The following is a 14,741-nucleotide window of genomic DNA, read 5'->3' as shown; positions in this document are numbered from 1 at the left end:
TCGGAAGTGTGGTGACACTTGCGGGCTGCTCCCGGAACACTCTACACAAAAAATGCATTTGACTGTGTGTTTCGATGTACATGTGACTAATAAAGATATCTTATCTACCCCAGAAGCCAAAAATCAGCCATCTCTCACCAACCAGCCCTGCCACACTTGAGCCCAATCTCATTTACCACTTGTCTTCTGCCAGATCTCCAGCAGTTAAATAGTTAACCCATCAGTCCTCATTGATGACATCAACCAACTAACAAACCCATGACTGGACCTGTGATTTATTTGATATCTTTGGTGGAACTCCCAACAGAAAGCCTTTGAGGGTGTAGAGGTGGGAAACATCGAGTGCCTCCTGAGCTACAGAGTCCTGCAGCAGTGAGCCCTTGGAGTAAAAGTTATTTAATACTCCTTTTATAGACACCATCAATTTCTCGGCCAATGTTCTTCCCAACAAACCTACTTTCTACTCCAAAGAGTGCCCATTATTCTCAGTACATCCTCTCTTGCATTCCAAAACAGCCTGTTGTCTGATATCATCCCCTCAGCTTTGTGTGAAAGATCCACTTCACTTGGAATCTCCAGTGACAGAGGGAAGGGATCATCTGAATGCATGGTTTCAAATGAGTTATCGTCATACAGCACAGAAACAGGCCAGAGACCAAAGAGATTGCAGATGGTGGAAGCTGGAGCAAAAAAACCCAAAATGCTGGAGGAACTCAGCGGGTCAGGCAGCATCTGTGGAGGGGAATGGACAGTCCTCCAGCAGCTCATTTTTTGCAGTGGAAATGGGCCATTCAACCCATCCTGTCCATGCCAACCCATTCGTACCCATCTACACTAACCTCAATGAAGATCTCTCAGTATTACTGAGATATACACTTGTTACCTGAAAATAATGCCTTTGTGTTGTTACCTGCAGGTAAGATGGTTCATTGTGCCATGATTCATGTAAATGGAGATGATGCAGAGGAAGTGATTCGAGCCACACGGTTAGCTGTGGAGTATCAGCGGTGTTTCCGGAAAGATATAATTGTCGACCTCCTGTGCTACAGGCAATGGGGTCACAACGAGTTGGACGAGCCATCCTTCACAAACCCCACAATGTACAAAATCATCAGGTACAGGAAAGAGTGCACTCGGGTAATCCTTACTGATGACCTTACATCCATAATAAGTGAGTCAAAGTCCAGTTTATTGTCATATGCATGAGTCCATGTGTGCACACAGACACATAGCATCAGATAAGCAGCATTCACAAGAAAAAAAAACATAAATTATATAGAATTTTTACAAGAAAGGACACAAAAAGAACAAAAGAAAAGTCCATTGTAGTTCAAAGTGGTCACAGTGTTGCTATAGTGAGGGTAGTGATTAGGGTTGTGCCGGTTGGTTCAAGAACCGAATGGTTGAAGGGAAGTAGCTGTTCCTGAACCTGGTGGTGTGGGACTTCAGGCTTCTGTACCTGCTGCCTGATGGGAGCTGCGAGAAGATGGCATGGCCGGGATGATGGGGATCTTTGATGATGGGTGTTGCCTACTTGAGGCAGCGCCTCCTGTTATACTCCCAATGGTGGGGAGGGATGTTCCTGTGATGTATTGGGCAGAGTCCACTACACTCTGCAGCTTCTTACGTTCCTGCACATTCTGATTGCTGTACCAGACTATGATGCAACCAGTCAGGATACTTCCACCAGTACATCTGTAGAAGTTTATTAGAGTGTTTGGTGACATGCTGAACCTACTTAGTCTTCTAAGCAAATAAAGATGCTGGTGCGCCTTCCTTGTATTTGGTGAACTTGTTATTTCAAGCTCCAAATCAGAATCGGGTTTATCATCACTGACGTATGTTATGAAATGTGTTGTTCTGCAGCAGCAGTACAGTGCAAGACATCAAATTATTATAAATTACAAAAATAAATAAATAGTGCAAAAAGAGGAATAACGAGGCGGTGTTCATGGGTTCGTGGACCTTTCAGAAATCTGATGGTGGAGGGGAAGAAGCTGTTCCTGAATCGTTGAGTGTGGGTCTTCAGGCTCCTGTACCTCCTCCCCGATGGTAGTAACGAGAAGAGGGCATGTTCCGGATAGTGAGGATCCTTAATGCTGGATGCTTCCTTCCTGAGGCAGTGCCTCTTGAAGATGTCCTCAATGACAGGGAGGGTTGTGCCTGTGATGGAGCTGGCTGAGTCAACAACTCTCTGCAGCCTCTCTTGATCCTGCACATTGGAGCCTCCATACCAGGCGGTGATGCAACCAGTCAGAATGCTCTCCACCATACATTTGTAGAAATTTGCAAGAGTCTTTGGTTCTCCTCAGACTTCTAATACTAATACTCCTAGTATATAAGTTAAAATTAACAACGTGTGTCATGTGCTTCAGGTTGTTGCTGAGGTTCTTGTTGGTACTGATGGTTGCCTGTTACTATGGTGGGAGGTGCCTTAGAGCTTTTACTGACCTGGACTCCTTAACTCTTGGAAAGGCACAACCTTAGTAGCAATGACACTGTGCATCTTCCATAGTATATCAAGGTTTTTGCCCACTGTCTTTGAATGCACTCCAATCACATTTCTGTGTGCAGCTCAATGTTTTGTTGGGATGCGGAAGGCAATAAACAGAACTAAATGATTGTGGGTAAGGAATAGCATTGGGCTTGACAATGTAGGCACTTCTGTGATTTATTTTTTTTTGGTAGTACGTCAAGTTGTGTAGCCTCATGTTGAGTACTTATGGAGGAGAAGCCCAGATAGTGGATACATGGAGAACTGGCTCACAAGGAGAGATCAGCTTTCTAGAATTTTATCTGCTCAATGGTTGATGCATGTTTTCAAGGAATTACCATCATTTGGAAAGACAAGGGCATTAGGAAATCACATAGATCACCAGCAATTCAAAATTTCACCCTAGTGTCTTCCTAGTTGAGAAGTATTGTAAAATGTTCGCATTTCACTAATGGCACAATAAAATTGAATTAGCCTCCTCAGGCATAGACATTGTAGAAAGAACTGAATAAGTGGAGACAAGAGGAATATCAGGAGATTAGTACACCAATACCTACAGCCACTAATTAGTTTGGCATCAGACACCTTCCTCACAGAGAGTTTGCATGCTGCACTTTGTTTCTGATGGTTTTCATTATTTTACCTTCAAGCTTACTGTTAACACAGAACAGTACAGCACAGGAACAGGCCCTTCGGCCCACCATGTTTGTGCCGACCATGATGCCAATCTAAACAAATCCCATCTGCCTGCACATGATCTATATCCCTCCATCCCCTGTCTGTTCATGTGTCTGTCTGAATGCCTCTTAAACACAGTAATGTTAGGGCAGGCATGGTAGTATAGAGGTTAGCGTAACACTATTACAACGCCAGCGATCAAGGCTCAATTCGGGTCGCTGTCTGTAAGGAGTTTGTACGTTCTCCCCGTGTCTGCGTAGGTTTCCTCCGGGTGCTCCGGTTTCCTCCTACATTCCAAGGACGTACGGGTTAGGAAGTTGCGGGCATGCTATATTGGCGCCCGAAGCGTGGTGACACTTGCGGGCTGCCCCCAGAACACTCTACGCAAAAGATGCATTTCACTGTGTGTTTCGATGTACATGTGACTAATGAAGAGATCTCTTATCTTCTCTCTTTGTTATCTTAACCGCCACTGTCGTTTCTGCTTCCACCATCTCCCCTGGCGGTGCATTCCAGGTACTTGCCATTCTCTGTGTAAAACAAAAAAAATCTTGCCTCACACATCTCCTTTAAACTTTCCCCCAAGTGTGGCATGACCAAAGTTTTATACAGCTGCAACGTGAGTCACAGTCGAAGGGACACACCAATTTGTGCGTCCAACAGTGGTCGAAGAAGTGGTTCGGAGGTGCGTACCGTAAGGACACACTCCACACTCATGGTGCTTCTCACTCGACCAGGGTTGTGAGACGTTCCCAGCTTCCTGCATGGAGGAACCTCCTCTGAGTCTTTGTCAATGACATCCAACGCCACAACGTTCAAGTTCAGCTGAAGGCCTGAAATCAGCAGCTCTGTGAAGGGAGAGCAATCCATCTCTGCAGTGTTGTGGCAGCGGCAAGACACAGCCCTTTGTTGCTGTTGTCTATCAGTACTGATCCACGAAACACGAAGGGCATCGACCACTGTCCATGAATCCATCCTGACCACAGAGTAATAAGTAATCTATGTCTGCATTCCAGAAGTGATTACCATGGCAATGAGGACAAAAGTGAATGTCATTTGGGGGGAACCTGATGAGTCAGCCCTTCAGGTTTGGGGAAGTTTACTCAACGTGCCATTTCACAATGCAATGGCTTGGATTCTGATTGCCATCACTGAAGTCGTGGTGCTAGCTGCTCACAACAGGAAGCTGCATTCTGTTCTGGTCACCCCATTACAGGAAGGATGTGGAGGCTATGCAGAGAGTGCAGGAGAGGTTCACCAGGATGCTGCCTGGATTAGAGGGCATGTGCTATGAGGAGAGGTTGGACAAACCTGAGTTGTTTTCTCTGGAGCTTCGGAGGCTGAGGGGAGACCTGATAGAGGTTTATAAAATTATAAGAGGCATAGATGGAGTAGACAGCTGGTATCTCTTTCCCAGGGTCGTAATGTCCAGGGCATGCATTTAAAGTGAGAGGGGGCAAGTTTAAAGGAGATGTGCAGGGCAAGTTTCTTTACGTAGAGAGTGGTGGGTGCTTGGAATGGGCTGCCAGGGGTGGTGCTGGAGGCAGATATGATAGTTTAAGAAGATCTTAGGCACATGTATGTGCAGAGAATGGAGGGATATGGACATTGTGTAGGCAGAAGGGATTAAGATAAGAAGATATAAAATATCTTTATTAGTCACATGTACATCGAAACACACAGTGAGATGCATCTTTTGCGTAGTGTTCTGGGGGCAGTCTGCAAGTGTCGCCACACTTCCGGCGCCAACATAGCATGCCTCAGTAAAGTAGCCAACATAATCAAAGACTGCCATCCATCCCAGACATTCTCTCTCCTCCCCTCTCCCATCAGGCGGAAGATACAAAAGCCTGAAATCACGTCCTACTGGGCTCAAGGACAGCTTCTATCCTGCTGTAAAAGACTATTGAATGGTCCCCTGGTACGATAAGATGGACTCTTGACCTCACAATCTACCTCGTTATGACCTTGCACTTTATTGTCTACCTGCACTGCACTTTCTCAGTAGCTGTGACACTTTACTCAGTATTCTGTATTGCTTTACCTTGTACTACCTCAATGCACTGTGTAATGAATTGACCAGTACGATCGGTATGCAAGACAAGTTTTTCACTGCACCTCGGTACAAGTGACAATAATAAACCAATTTCAAGTGGTATGGCTGCTTCCCACTATGGCTGACATTAGGATTATTCCATATGAGGCTTGTCCTGGGCCCAGCACATGGATGCAATCACAAGGAAGGCACACGGACATCTTTACTTTCTTAGAAGGTTAAGGAGGTTCGGTGTGTCACCCTTTCAAACTTCTGCAGATGTACTGTTGAAAGTATCGTGTCTGGTTGCATCATGGCCTGGTACGACAATTTGAATGTGCAGGAACGTAAGAAGCCGCAGAGAGTCGTGGACTCTGCCCAATACGTTGTGGGCACGTACCTCCCCACTATCAGTGGTATCTACAGGAGGCGCTATCTCAAGAAGGCAACATCCATCATCAAAGATCCCCACCCTCCGGGCCATGCCATCTTCTCGCAGCTACCATCAGGCAGGAGGTACAGAAGCCTGAAGTCCCACACCACCAGGTTCAGGAACAGCTACTTCCCTTCAACCATTCAGTTCTTGAACCAACCGGCACAACCCTAATCACTACCTCATTATAGCAACGCTATGACCACTTTAATCACTTTGCACTAAATGGACTTCTTTAAAATTTTTGTTCTAACCGTGTTTTTTTTTCCTGTAAAAAGTGTGTATAATTTATGTTTAAGTTATGTTTTGCTTGCAAATGCTGCTTATCTGATGCTATATGTCTGTGACACTCTGCATGTAAGTTTTTCATTGTACCTGTGCATACATGGACTTGTGCACATGGCAATAAACTCAACTGTGAATTTGCCTTATAAATCCAGTTTTTGTTTTTGTGTAACACAATACATAGAAAAATTGACCGCACAATTGTGACTTGTGGATCTAAGATGTTCCCAATATCTTCACACTGCTCCGTATTGTTTTCTCTTTCTTTATCATTTCCACAGATCCCGTAAAAGTATCCCTGATCAGTACGCTGAGCAATTAGTAGCAGATGGCCTCTTAACAGAGCAGGAAGTTTCCAACATTAAAACCTCTTACTATTCGAAGTTAAATGACCATCTGACAAACATGATGTCCTTTTGCCCAGTTGCTCCAAACCTCCAGGGCCATTGGAGTGGCTTGACGGAGCCTTCGTCCAGGATCAGCACGTGGGACACTGGAATGCCCATCGACCTGCTGAAGTACGTGGGGGCCAAATCTGTTGAAGTACCTGAGGAAATCACCATGCATAATCACCTGATGAAGACTCATGTGCAGGTAGGTTTGGAGTGGGATGGGGGATGGGGGCTGGGTTCATCACACCATTTGTTAATGTGCATATCAATTGTAAGCATAGAAAATAGGAGCAGGAACAGGCTATTCATCCCTTCTACCTGCTCCTCCATTTACAATGATAGTCCACTTCAATAGCCCGTTCCCACCTTCTCCCCATATCTCTCTGACTCTGTCTACACTTCCTGCTTCCTCGGGAGAGCAGCTGACATCAATGACCCTTCCCTCCCCGGACATTCCTCCCCTATCCTGTCAGGCAGAAGATTCAAAAGCCTGAGAGCACATACCACCAGGCTCAAGGACGGCTTCTATCTCATTGTTATCAGACTCTTGAATGGACCCCTCTTACGCTAAAGGGTGAACTCTTAGTCTCCCAATCTACCTCATCCTGGCTCTTACACTTTATTTGTTCACCTGCACTGCACTGCACTTTCTCTGTAACTGTAACACTATATTCTGTTTTCGTTTGTACAACCTCGATGTACTTATGTGTGGCATAATCTGTCCGGCTGGCATGCAAACAAAAGCTTTTCAATGTATGTCAGTACATGTGACAATAATAAACCAATTCCATTAAGAAATATATCTACCTCCTTGACTATTTACAATGGCTTGCCCTCTGCTGCCTTTTTCAGTCAAGAATTTTAGGGTGAAGAAATATCTCCTGCTCTTATTTGTGAATGGCATTCCCCATATCCTGAGGCTGTGATCCCTGATTCTGGACTCTTCAGCCATAAGGAACGTTCAATCGATAGTTTTCCATGATATTCTCCCTCCGTTTTCTCAACGTCACTGAATACAAGCCTAACCAGTTCAATCTCTCCTTGTGTGTTAGTCCTGCCGTTCTTGGATTCAGTCAGGTGAACCATTATAACACTCCCTCCACGGCACACAACTCTCGATGGGGCTTCATCAACGCCCTGTCCAGTCGCAACAACACAGCCTTGCAAGAGGATTTGTATGCAGGAGCAATGAAGGCCAACATACAGTTCGCCTTCCTTATTGCTTGCTGCAACTGAACCTTGCTTGCAGTATCATGTACAAGGATGCTTGGGTCTCACAGACAGTCATACAGCACAGGAACAGGCCCACTGATTCCGCGTCGACCATCAGTACCCATTTACACTAATCCTATTCTCCTGGCACTTTCATCAATTCCCCTCAGATTCTACCACTTACCTACACTAGGGGTAATTTACAGCGACCAATTAGCCTACTGACCAGAATGTGGGAGGAAACTGGAGTACCCAAAGGAAACCCACATGGTCACAGGGAAGACCTGCAAACTCCACACACAGACTGCGCCTGAGGTCAGGATCAAACCTGGGACTCTGGCACTGTGAGGCAGCAGCTCCACTGGCACCTGTCCCAATCTATCACCATTCAGGTAACCTGTCTTCCTGCTCTTTAGAACCAAAAGATGATGACCTCACATTTATCTGTGTTAACATGCAGTTTCCTACTCATCTAAATCACTGTATTCACACTAACCCCTTCCACTCCTCCCAGCTTTGTGTTGTCTGCAGACTTGGAGATATTACACTAAATTTTCTCATTGATATCCTTGATATAGATTTTGGATATCCAAGGGTGAAAACTAAAACTCACTAGTCCACTGCCTGCTACCCAGAAAAAGACACATTTATTCCCACTGTCGATCAATTTTCAATCCATGCCAGTAATATTATCCCCAATCCTATGTGCTTTAATTTTGTCCACCAACCTTTTAATGAAACTTTATCAAAGGCCTTTACCCTTGGCTATCCAAAGTCTAAATATTCACATAACAGTTTTCCCTTTTATCTATTCAACTAGTTATCTTAAAAAGAACTTCAATAGATTTGCTAAGCATGACTTCCCTTTCATAAACCCGCTCTCCTCTTTATACTGACCTTTCAATTCAGTCCGGATGCAGGGTTTTGACCCAAATTGTCGTCAGTTCCACCCCCCCACCCCCCTCCCTCCACAGATGCTGCTCGACCCACTGAGGTCCTCCAGCAGATTGTGTGTTGCTCCAGGTTCCAACAGTCTCTTGTGTCTCTATTCATTTTGAAGTTTGTCCAAGCTGCTTCCTCTGCAGGACCTCTCACCGCAGCGGTTTAATTATCTGCACGATGCACAGTCTCAGGTTGTGGTTCGGAGTGCAGTGTTGTTTGTGTTAGCCTGCTTATTCTTAATATCTGTTTAGTCCAGGTTGCAGAAACTGGAAGAGGGGATGAAGTTGGACTGGTCTACAGCAGAAGCACTGGCTATTGGAACTTTGCTTTGTCAAGGTAATAATTTTCAAGCGGGCTAATTGGAACTGTTGGTAAAGAATTATTTCACTGAGTGACGCTGAGTGTAATGAGATCACTCCTTCCTGTAATGGCGGGATAACTTCAGCCACATAAGGCAAAGGTTAATGGTAGAAAGGATTCTTATAGAATAATACATTCATGCTGCTCAACCTGGTTGGTTCAAGAACAGCTACTTCCCTTCAACCATTCAGTTCTTGAACCAACCGACACAACCCTAATCACTACAGTTTAGCAACACTATGACCACTTTGCACTAAAATGGACTTTGTTTTTGTTGTTCTAATTGTGTTCTCTCTTGTAAAAATTGTGTATAATTTATGATTAATTTATGTTTTTCGTGTGACTGTTGTGGTATCTGATGCTCTGTGCCTGTGATGCTGCTGCAAGTAAGTTTTTCATTGCACCTGTGCACACATGGACTTGTGCATCTGACAATAAACTTGACTTTGTTGTTTTAGATAAATATTTATGACATGGAATTTGATATATTGGGTATTACTTCATAACTTAAGGGCCACACAAAACTTCAAGTGTAGTGATGGTAAAGAGGCCAGTTATAGATTTCACATGGACACATCCAGACTGGTGGAATGGGTGGACAAGTGGCAGATCAAATTTAACACAGAAAAGTCCAACTATACATTTCAGTGAACGTCAAGTCAAGTTTATTGTCATGTGCACAAGTACAGTGAGGTACAGGTACAATGAAAAACTTGCTTGCAGCAGCATCACACTCACATAGGTACAGACAACACACAGAACATAAATTATACTGGACAGTGAAGAATAAGGACCATGCAAAACAAGACAGTGCAAAAAAAAAAGCAGTCAAAGACAAGTCCGTGGCAGTGCAAGAGGTGGTCTGTAGTGTTCCGTTGCTGAGGTAGGGTTAGGGATGTGCAGGTCGGTTCAAGAACCTGATGGTTGTAGGAAAATAGCTGTTCCTGAACCTGGTGGTGTGGGACTTCAGGCTTCCGTACCTCCTGCCCGACGGTAGCAGCGAAAAGACGGCATGACCTGGATGGTGGGGATCCTTGATGATAGGTGTTGCCTTCTATTGTTATTACCATGTATACTGTTTATTCTGTGAGCTTCACACAAGCAAGGAATTTCATTGCACCCTTGGGTTTATGACAATAAACTAACCTAATCTAAAATGAGGGGAGTAAACTGAGTAGATTGAGAGAAACTCTCTCCTTTGGTGGAAAAATTAAGACCCAGAGAGAGTGTAAGTGATTATCAGGGAACCAAAGGCAAGCTGAAGAAAGGTTTGTTTTTTTTTAAACGCAGTAAATGTTTATTCCCTTGGAAGCAGTGCCTGACAGGTTGGTGAGTTCTAGAACATAGAACGCTACAGCACAATGCAGGCCCTTCGGCCCACAATGTTGTGCTGACATTTTATCCTGCTCTAAGATCTATCTAACCCTTCCCTCCCACATAGCCCCCCACTTTTCTATCATTCATATGGCTATCTAAGAGTCTCTTAAATGTCCCTAATGTATCACCCACCACTCTCTGTGTAAAAAAAAAACTTACCCCTGACATCCCCCTTATACCTTCCTCCAATCACCTTAAAATTATGTCCCCTCGTGTTAGCCATTGTCGCCCTGGGAAAAAGTCTCTGACTGTCTACTCGATCTATGCCTCTTATCATCTTGTACACCTCTATCAAGTCACCTCTCATCCTCCTTCTCTCCAAAGAGAAAAGCCCGAGCTCACTCTCAACACATCTGATTCAAACGTGTCTTTATTTTAACAATAAGGAGCACTGCGCCAGTACTTGAAAACATCTTGGGACAACAGGAAAGAGATGGGGAGCGGGCTGGATCTATTCCTTTTGCAGAGGGCTGGCCAGCCTCTCCTGTGTTGTCACTGTTTAATGATTCAAATTTAAAAAAAAAAATCACATGAATACTTTAACCAAACTGTCGATGAGTAATGCAGAGAAACTTTGTTTTGCGAAGGTTTTAATGTGCGGCTAAGCGGACAAGATGTCGGTCGTGGCACTTTCAGTCATCGGCATGCAATGGTCGTTTGCCAGGATACAGGTGACACGTGCATTCCACTCAATCACATCAGCCCAGAACAAAAGGGATTCTTTGAGGTACAAGAACCAGATTTACAGGGTTCAGCATGTATTGCTGAGCACCTTATTGTGTTGTTTCAATTTTTTTTGCTCTAAACAATCAAAACCATTCACTTAAAACTGATGGAAACCAAAGGGGAGGAAGATTCTGGTGACTGCACTATTGTTTTACCTTGAAACAAACATCAAACACTTGTAGAACATCAAACAGTACAGTACAGGAACGGGCCTTTGGCCCCCAATGTCTGTGCTGAACACGATACAAAATTAAATGAAATCTCTTCTGCCTGCACATGATCCACATCCCTCCATCCCCTGCGTATTCACGTGTCTATCTAAAAGCCTCTTAGATGCCACTGTCGTGTCTGCTTCCACCACCACCCCTGGCAGCCCGTTCCAGGCACCCAACGCTCTCTGTGGATATAAAAAAACTTGCCCCTCCTATCTCCTTTAAACTTCCCCCCCACCTCGCCTTAAATGCATGCCCTCTAGTACTTGACATTTCTGCCCTGGGAAAAAGGATCTGACTGTCGACCCTATCTCTGCCTCTCATAATTTTATAAGCTTCCATCAGGTCTCCCCTCAGCCTCTGACGCTCTAGAGAAAACAACCCAAGTCTGTCCAACCTCTACTTATAGTTTGTACTTTGAATAAGTTAATAAACAGTAATTTCTTGTTCATCAAAGCCAGTGCAAGTTATTCTGCTTTAATTGGTCTGTTGCACCTTGCGATGGCCTGGTTGTTTGAAACTTGATCATAACTTCTCTCATGTGGTCAGATATTTATATTTTAGAAGTAAATCCTTGGGGGAAATATAACCTCTACTGAGATGGAGTATTTTTTGTGACCACCGTGGAATTCTATAGTAGCTGTTTTCATTTTGAAGAAAATTTAAATATATTGCAGCCATTTCATTAAGTTTGATTTTTAGTTTGGAACATACTGAGGTATTGAATAAGAGTGGATTAAATTATTGGCCTATCCCCATTTAGCCATCATGAATAAAGGGATGTGTTTCCTAACACTAAGGGAAGCATTAGCTAAGATTAAACAAGTTGCTGCATTTCAAAGTTACCCCCACATTCCATGCTCTACAAGAAGAATTTGATAAGCTTAATTTAGGCACGGCTGTAACACAGGAGGTGAAGCAGTTTCTACACAGCAAGCTACTACAGATGGGTGTACAATAATGGTCAAACGATCTGCTTCAGAAATGTCGATTGAGGGATATACGTATAATGGCCAGGGCATCGGTGAGAAGTCACCTGATGTTCATCAAAATCTTTGGGTGGGAAAATAATCTCCACGGACCCCATGAAATCTTTTAGAGTCATGGAGTAATACAGCACAGGCTCTTGTCCATGCTGACCATGGTGCCCACCAAGCTCATCCTGTTTGCCTGCATTTGGCCCATATCCCTCTAAACCCCTCCTATCCATGTTCCTGTCCATATGTCTTTTGAATGTTGTTATTGTACCTGCCTCAACCACTTCCTTTGGCAGCTCGTTCCATATACTCACCACCCTCTGTATGAAGAAGTTGCCCCTCAGGTCCCCTTTAAGTCTTTCACCTCTCACATTAAACTGATGCCCTCCAGTTTTTGATTCCCTTTCCCTGGGAAAAAGACTGAGTGCATTCACCCGATCTATACCCCTCATGATTTTATAGACTTCTATAAGATCACCCCTCAATCTTCTACACTCCAAGGAATAAAGACCTATCCTAGTCAACCTCTCCCTGTAACTCAGGCCCTTGAGTCCTGGCAGCATCCTTGTAAATGTTCTTTGCAATCTTTCCAGTTAAATGATGGCTTTTTAGTGATGTTTTATATCCAGGTGTGGAAGAAGGTGGGTCTGTTTAATATCTCATTTGAAAGCTGTCGTGCTTGTGCAGAATTCATTCAGTATTGCTTTGGACAGTCAGACTGCACGTGTGCTCAGGGCTTGGGGGAGGGACTTGAACATTCTGATGAAGGCAAGAGTTCCATCACTGAAACATAGTTGACCCTGTAGTACTGACATTGGTGTACCCTTGTATCCTGGTGACGTGAATTATTTTTCAAAAGGCCTTTTCACTCTATGTTTGACACCTTTATCAACCACAGAGGTATGGAGGTGAGTCTTTAGTCTGTGTGTCTTGGCTAAGTGAATGCTGTGTAACTGGGATCAGGTAATAAATTAAGGCTTCTTTTAACCATGAAAAAATTTAATGAAATTAAGAAAAGTTCAGAAGAGGGATTCTCTGGTTTCCTTCCCAATCATTCCTCAAACCTTTTCAGGGACAAATGCAGGCCAAGTTTTTTGCAGAGTGTGGTAAGTGCCTGGAACGCACTGCCAGGGGCGGTGGTGGAAGCAGACGCACTAGTGGCTTCTATACAGACGCGTGAACGTGAAGGGAACGGAGGGATGTGGATCCTGTGCAGGCAGATGGGATGAGTTTCGTTTGGCATCATGGTCGGCAAAGACCGCGTGGGCCGAAGGGCCTGTTCCTGTACTATGATGTTCTATGTTCTTTAATATTAATCATATTAGTGGAGGAAATGCATTTTGTCTCAGCAAAATGTTTTTAAAACCCTGTTGACAACCTAAAGGTAGTAATAACATACTTGTGAAGAATAGCTTGTCATATGTTCTTTATTTCAGGTGTGCAACAGTCCATTGTCTGAAGAGGCTGTACTGGGCTTCGAGTATGGCATGAGCATTGAAAGCCCAAAGATCCTTCCAATATGGGAAGCCCAATTTGGGGACTTCTTTAATGGGGCCCAAATTATGTTTGACACCTTCATCTCTGGAGGTGAGGTTTTAGTCTGTGTATCTTGGCAAAGTGCATTCTGCGTGACCCTGCTGTGTCTTGGATCAGGCATTAAACGGAGGCCTCTTACAACCTCATGAATGTAAACATTTTCACGAGACTAAGAGGAGTTGAGGAGTTCTCTCTGGCTCCCTTCCCAATATTTATGCCTCAATTACTAAGGGAGCGGTTCTGGTCATTATCAGATTATTACTTGGGGAACTTTGTCATCCATGCACAAATTGGTTATCAGATTACCTGAAACATTAGTAACTAAACTTTAAATGTAGTTGGTTAAGTGTGATTTGTGAAGTTGAGATATTTTGGAAGGTACCAGCACCTTATAACAATGTTCTATTATGCCAATGATTAACATAGTTCTTTTAAAGAAAAAAGAGAGGCTTTTTCTTGTCGCTTTCAGTGAGTTTCAAAGCAGTTGTGAATTAAAGGAACATTCTTAAAGTGTACAAACAAGCAAAATACTGCAGATGCTGGAAATCTGAAATCAGAAGTACAAAGGGAAAGTTTAAAGGGATGTGCGAGGCAAGGCTTTACACTGAGAGTGCTGGGTGCCTGGAACACAATGTCAGGGGAGGTGGTGGAGGCAGACACAGCAGTAATGTTTAAGAGGATTTAGACAGACACATGAACAGGCAGGGAATGGAAGGGCCCATGTACAGGCAGATGGGATTAGCTGAGATTGGCATTGTGGTCAGCACAGACATGGTGGGCTGAAGGGCCTGTTCCTGTGCTGTGCTGTACTACGTAATCAGCAACTCGGGCAGCAACTGCAGGGAGAAACGTCAATGAACTTTCAGCAGTTCTGAGATATAGTTTATAGGAAACACAGCAGGCAGTTTGCACGCTGCGTGGTCCCACAAACAGCAATGTGATAATATCCAAATAATTGAGGGATAATTAGTGACCCATCACAAAAAATGTCTGTCTCGATAATAAAGGATGAGCTGTATTTAATTTGGTAAATTGTTTTGCGTGCCATCCATACAGATCATTTCATCACATCAGTGCATTGA

At 43.9% G+C, this 14,741-nt stretch overlaps 1 protein-coding gene across 3 annotated transcripts in view; it reads left to right on the top strand.

Moving 5' to 3' along the window:
* dhtkd1 (dehydrogenase E1 and transketolase domain containing 1) overlaps positions 1 to 14,741 on the top strand; it is a 70,694-nt gene that overhangs the window by 34,165 nt on the left and 21,788 nt on the right. For 2 of the 3 annotated variants that reach the window (XM_052033503.1, XM_052033502.1), the window contains 5 exons: positions 917 to 1,115; positions 6,207 to 6,519; positions 8,723 to 8,807; positions 10,796 to 10,935; positions 13,560 to 13,715. In XM_052033503.1, coding sequence (XP_051889463.1) covers positions 917 to 1,115; positions 6,207 to 6,519; positions 8,723 to 8,807; positions 10,796 to 10,935; positions 13,560 to 13,715 — 893 coding nt within the window. The remainder of the gene's footprint in view (positions 1 to 916; positions 1,116 to 6,206; positions 6,520 to 8,722; positions 8,808 to 10,795; positions 10,936 to 13,559; positions 13,716 to 14,741) is intronic. The other variant, XM_052033501.1, reaches the window with a different exon arrangement.

Source organism: Pristis pectinata, chromosome 19, assembly GCF_009764475.1.
Source record: "Pristis pectinata isolate sPriPec2 chromosome 19, sPriPec2.1.pri, whole genome shotgun sequence".
Lineage (NCBI taxonomy): Eukaryota > Metazoa > Chordata > Chondrichthyes > Rhinopristiformes > Pristidae > Pristis > Pristis pectinata.
This window is presented reverse-complemented; position numbering and strand designations above follow the sequence as displayed.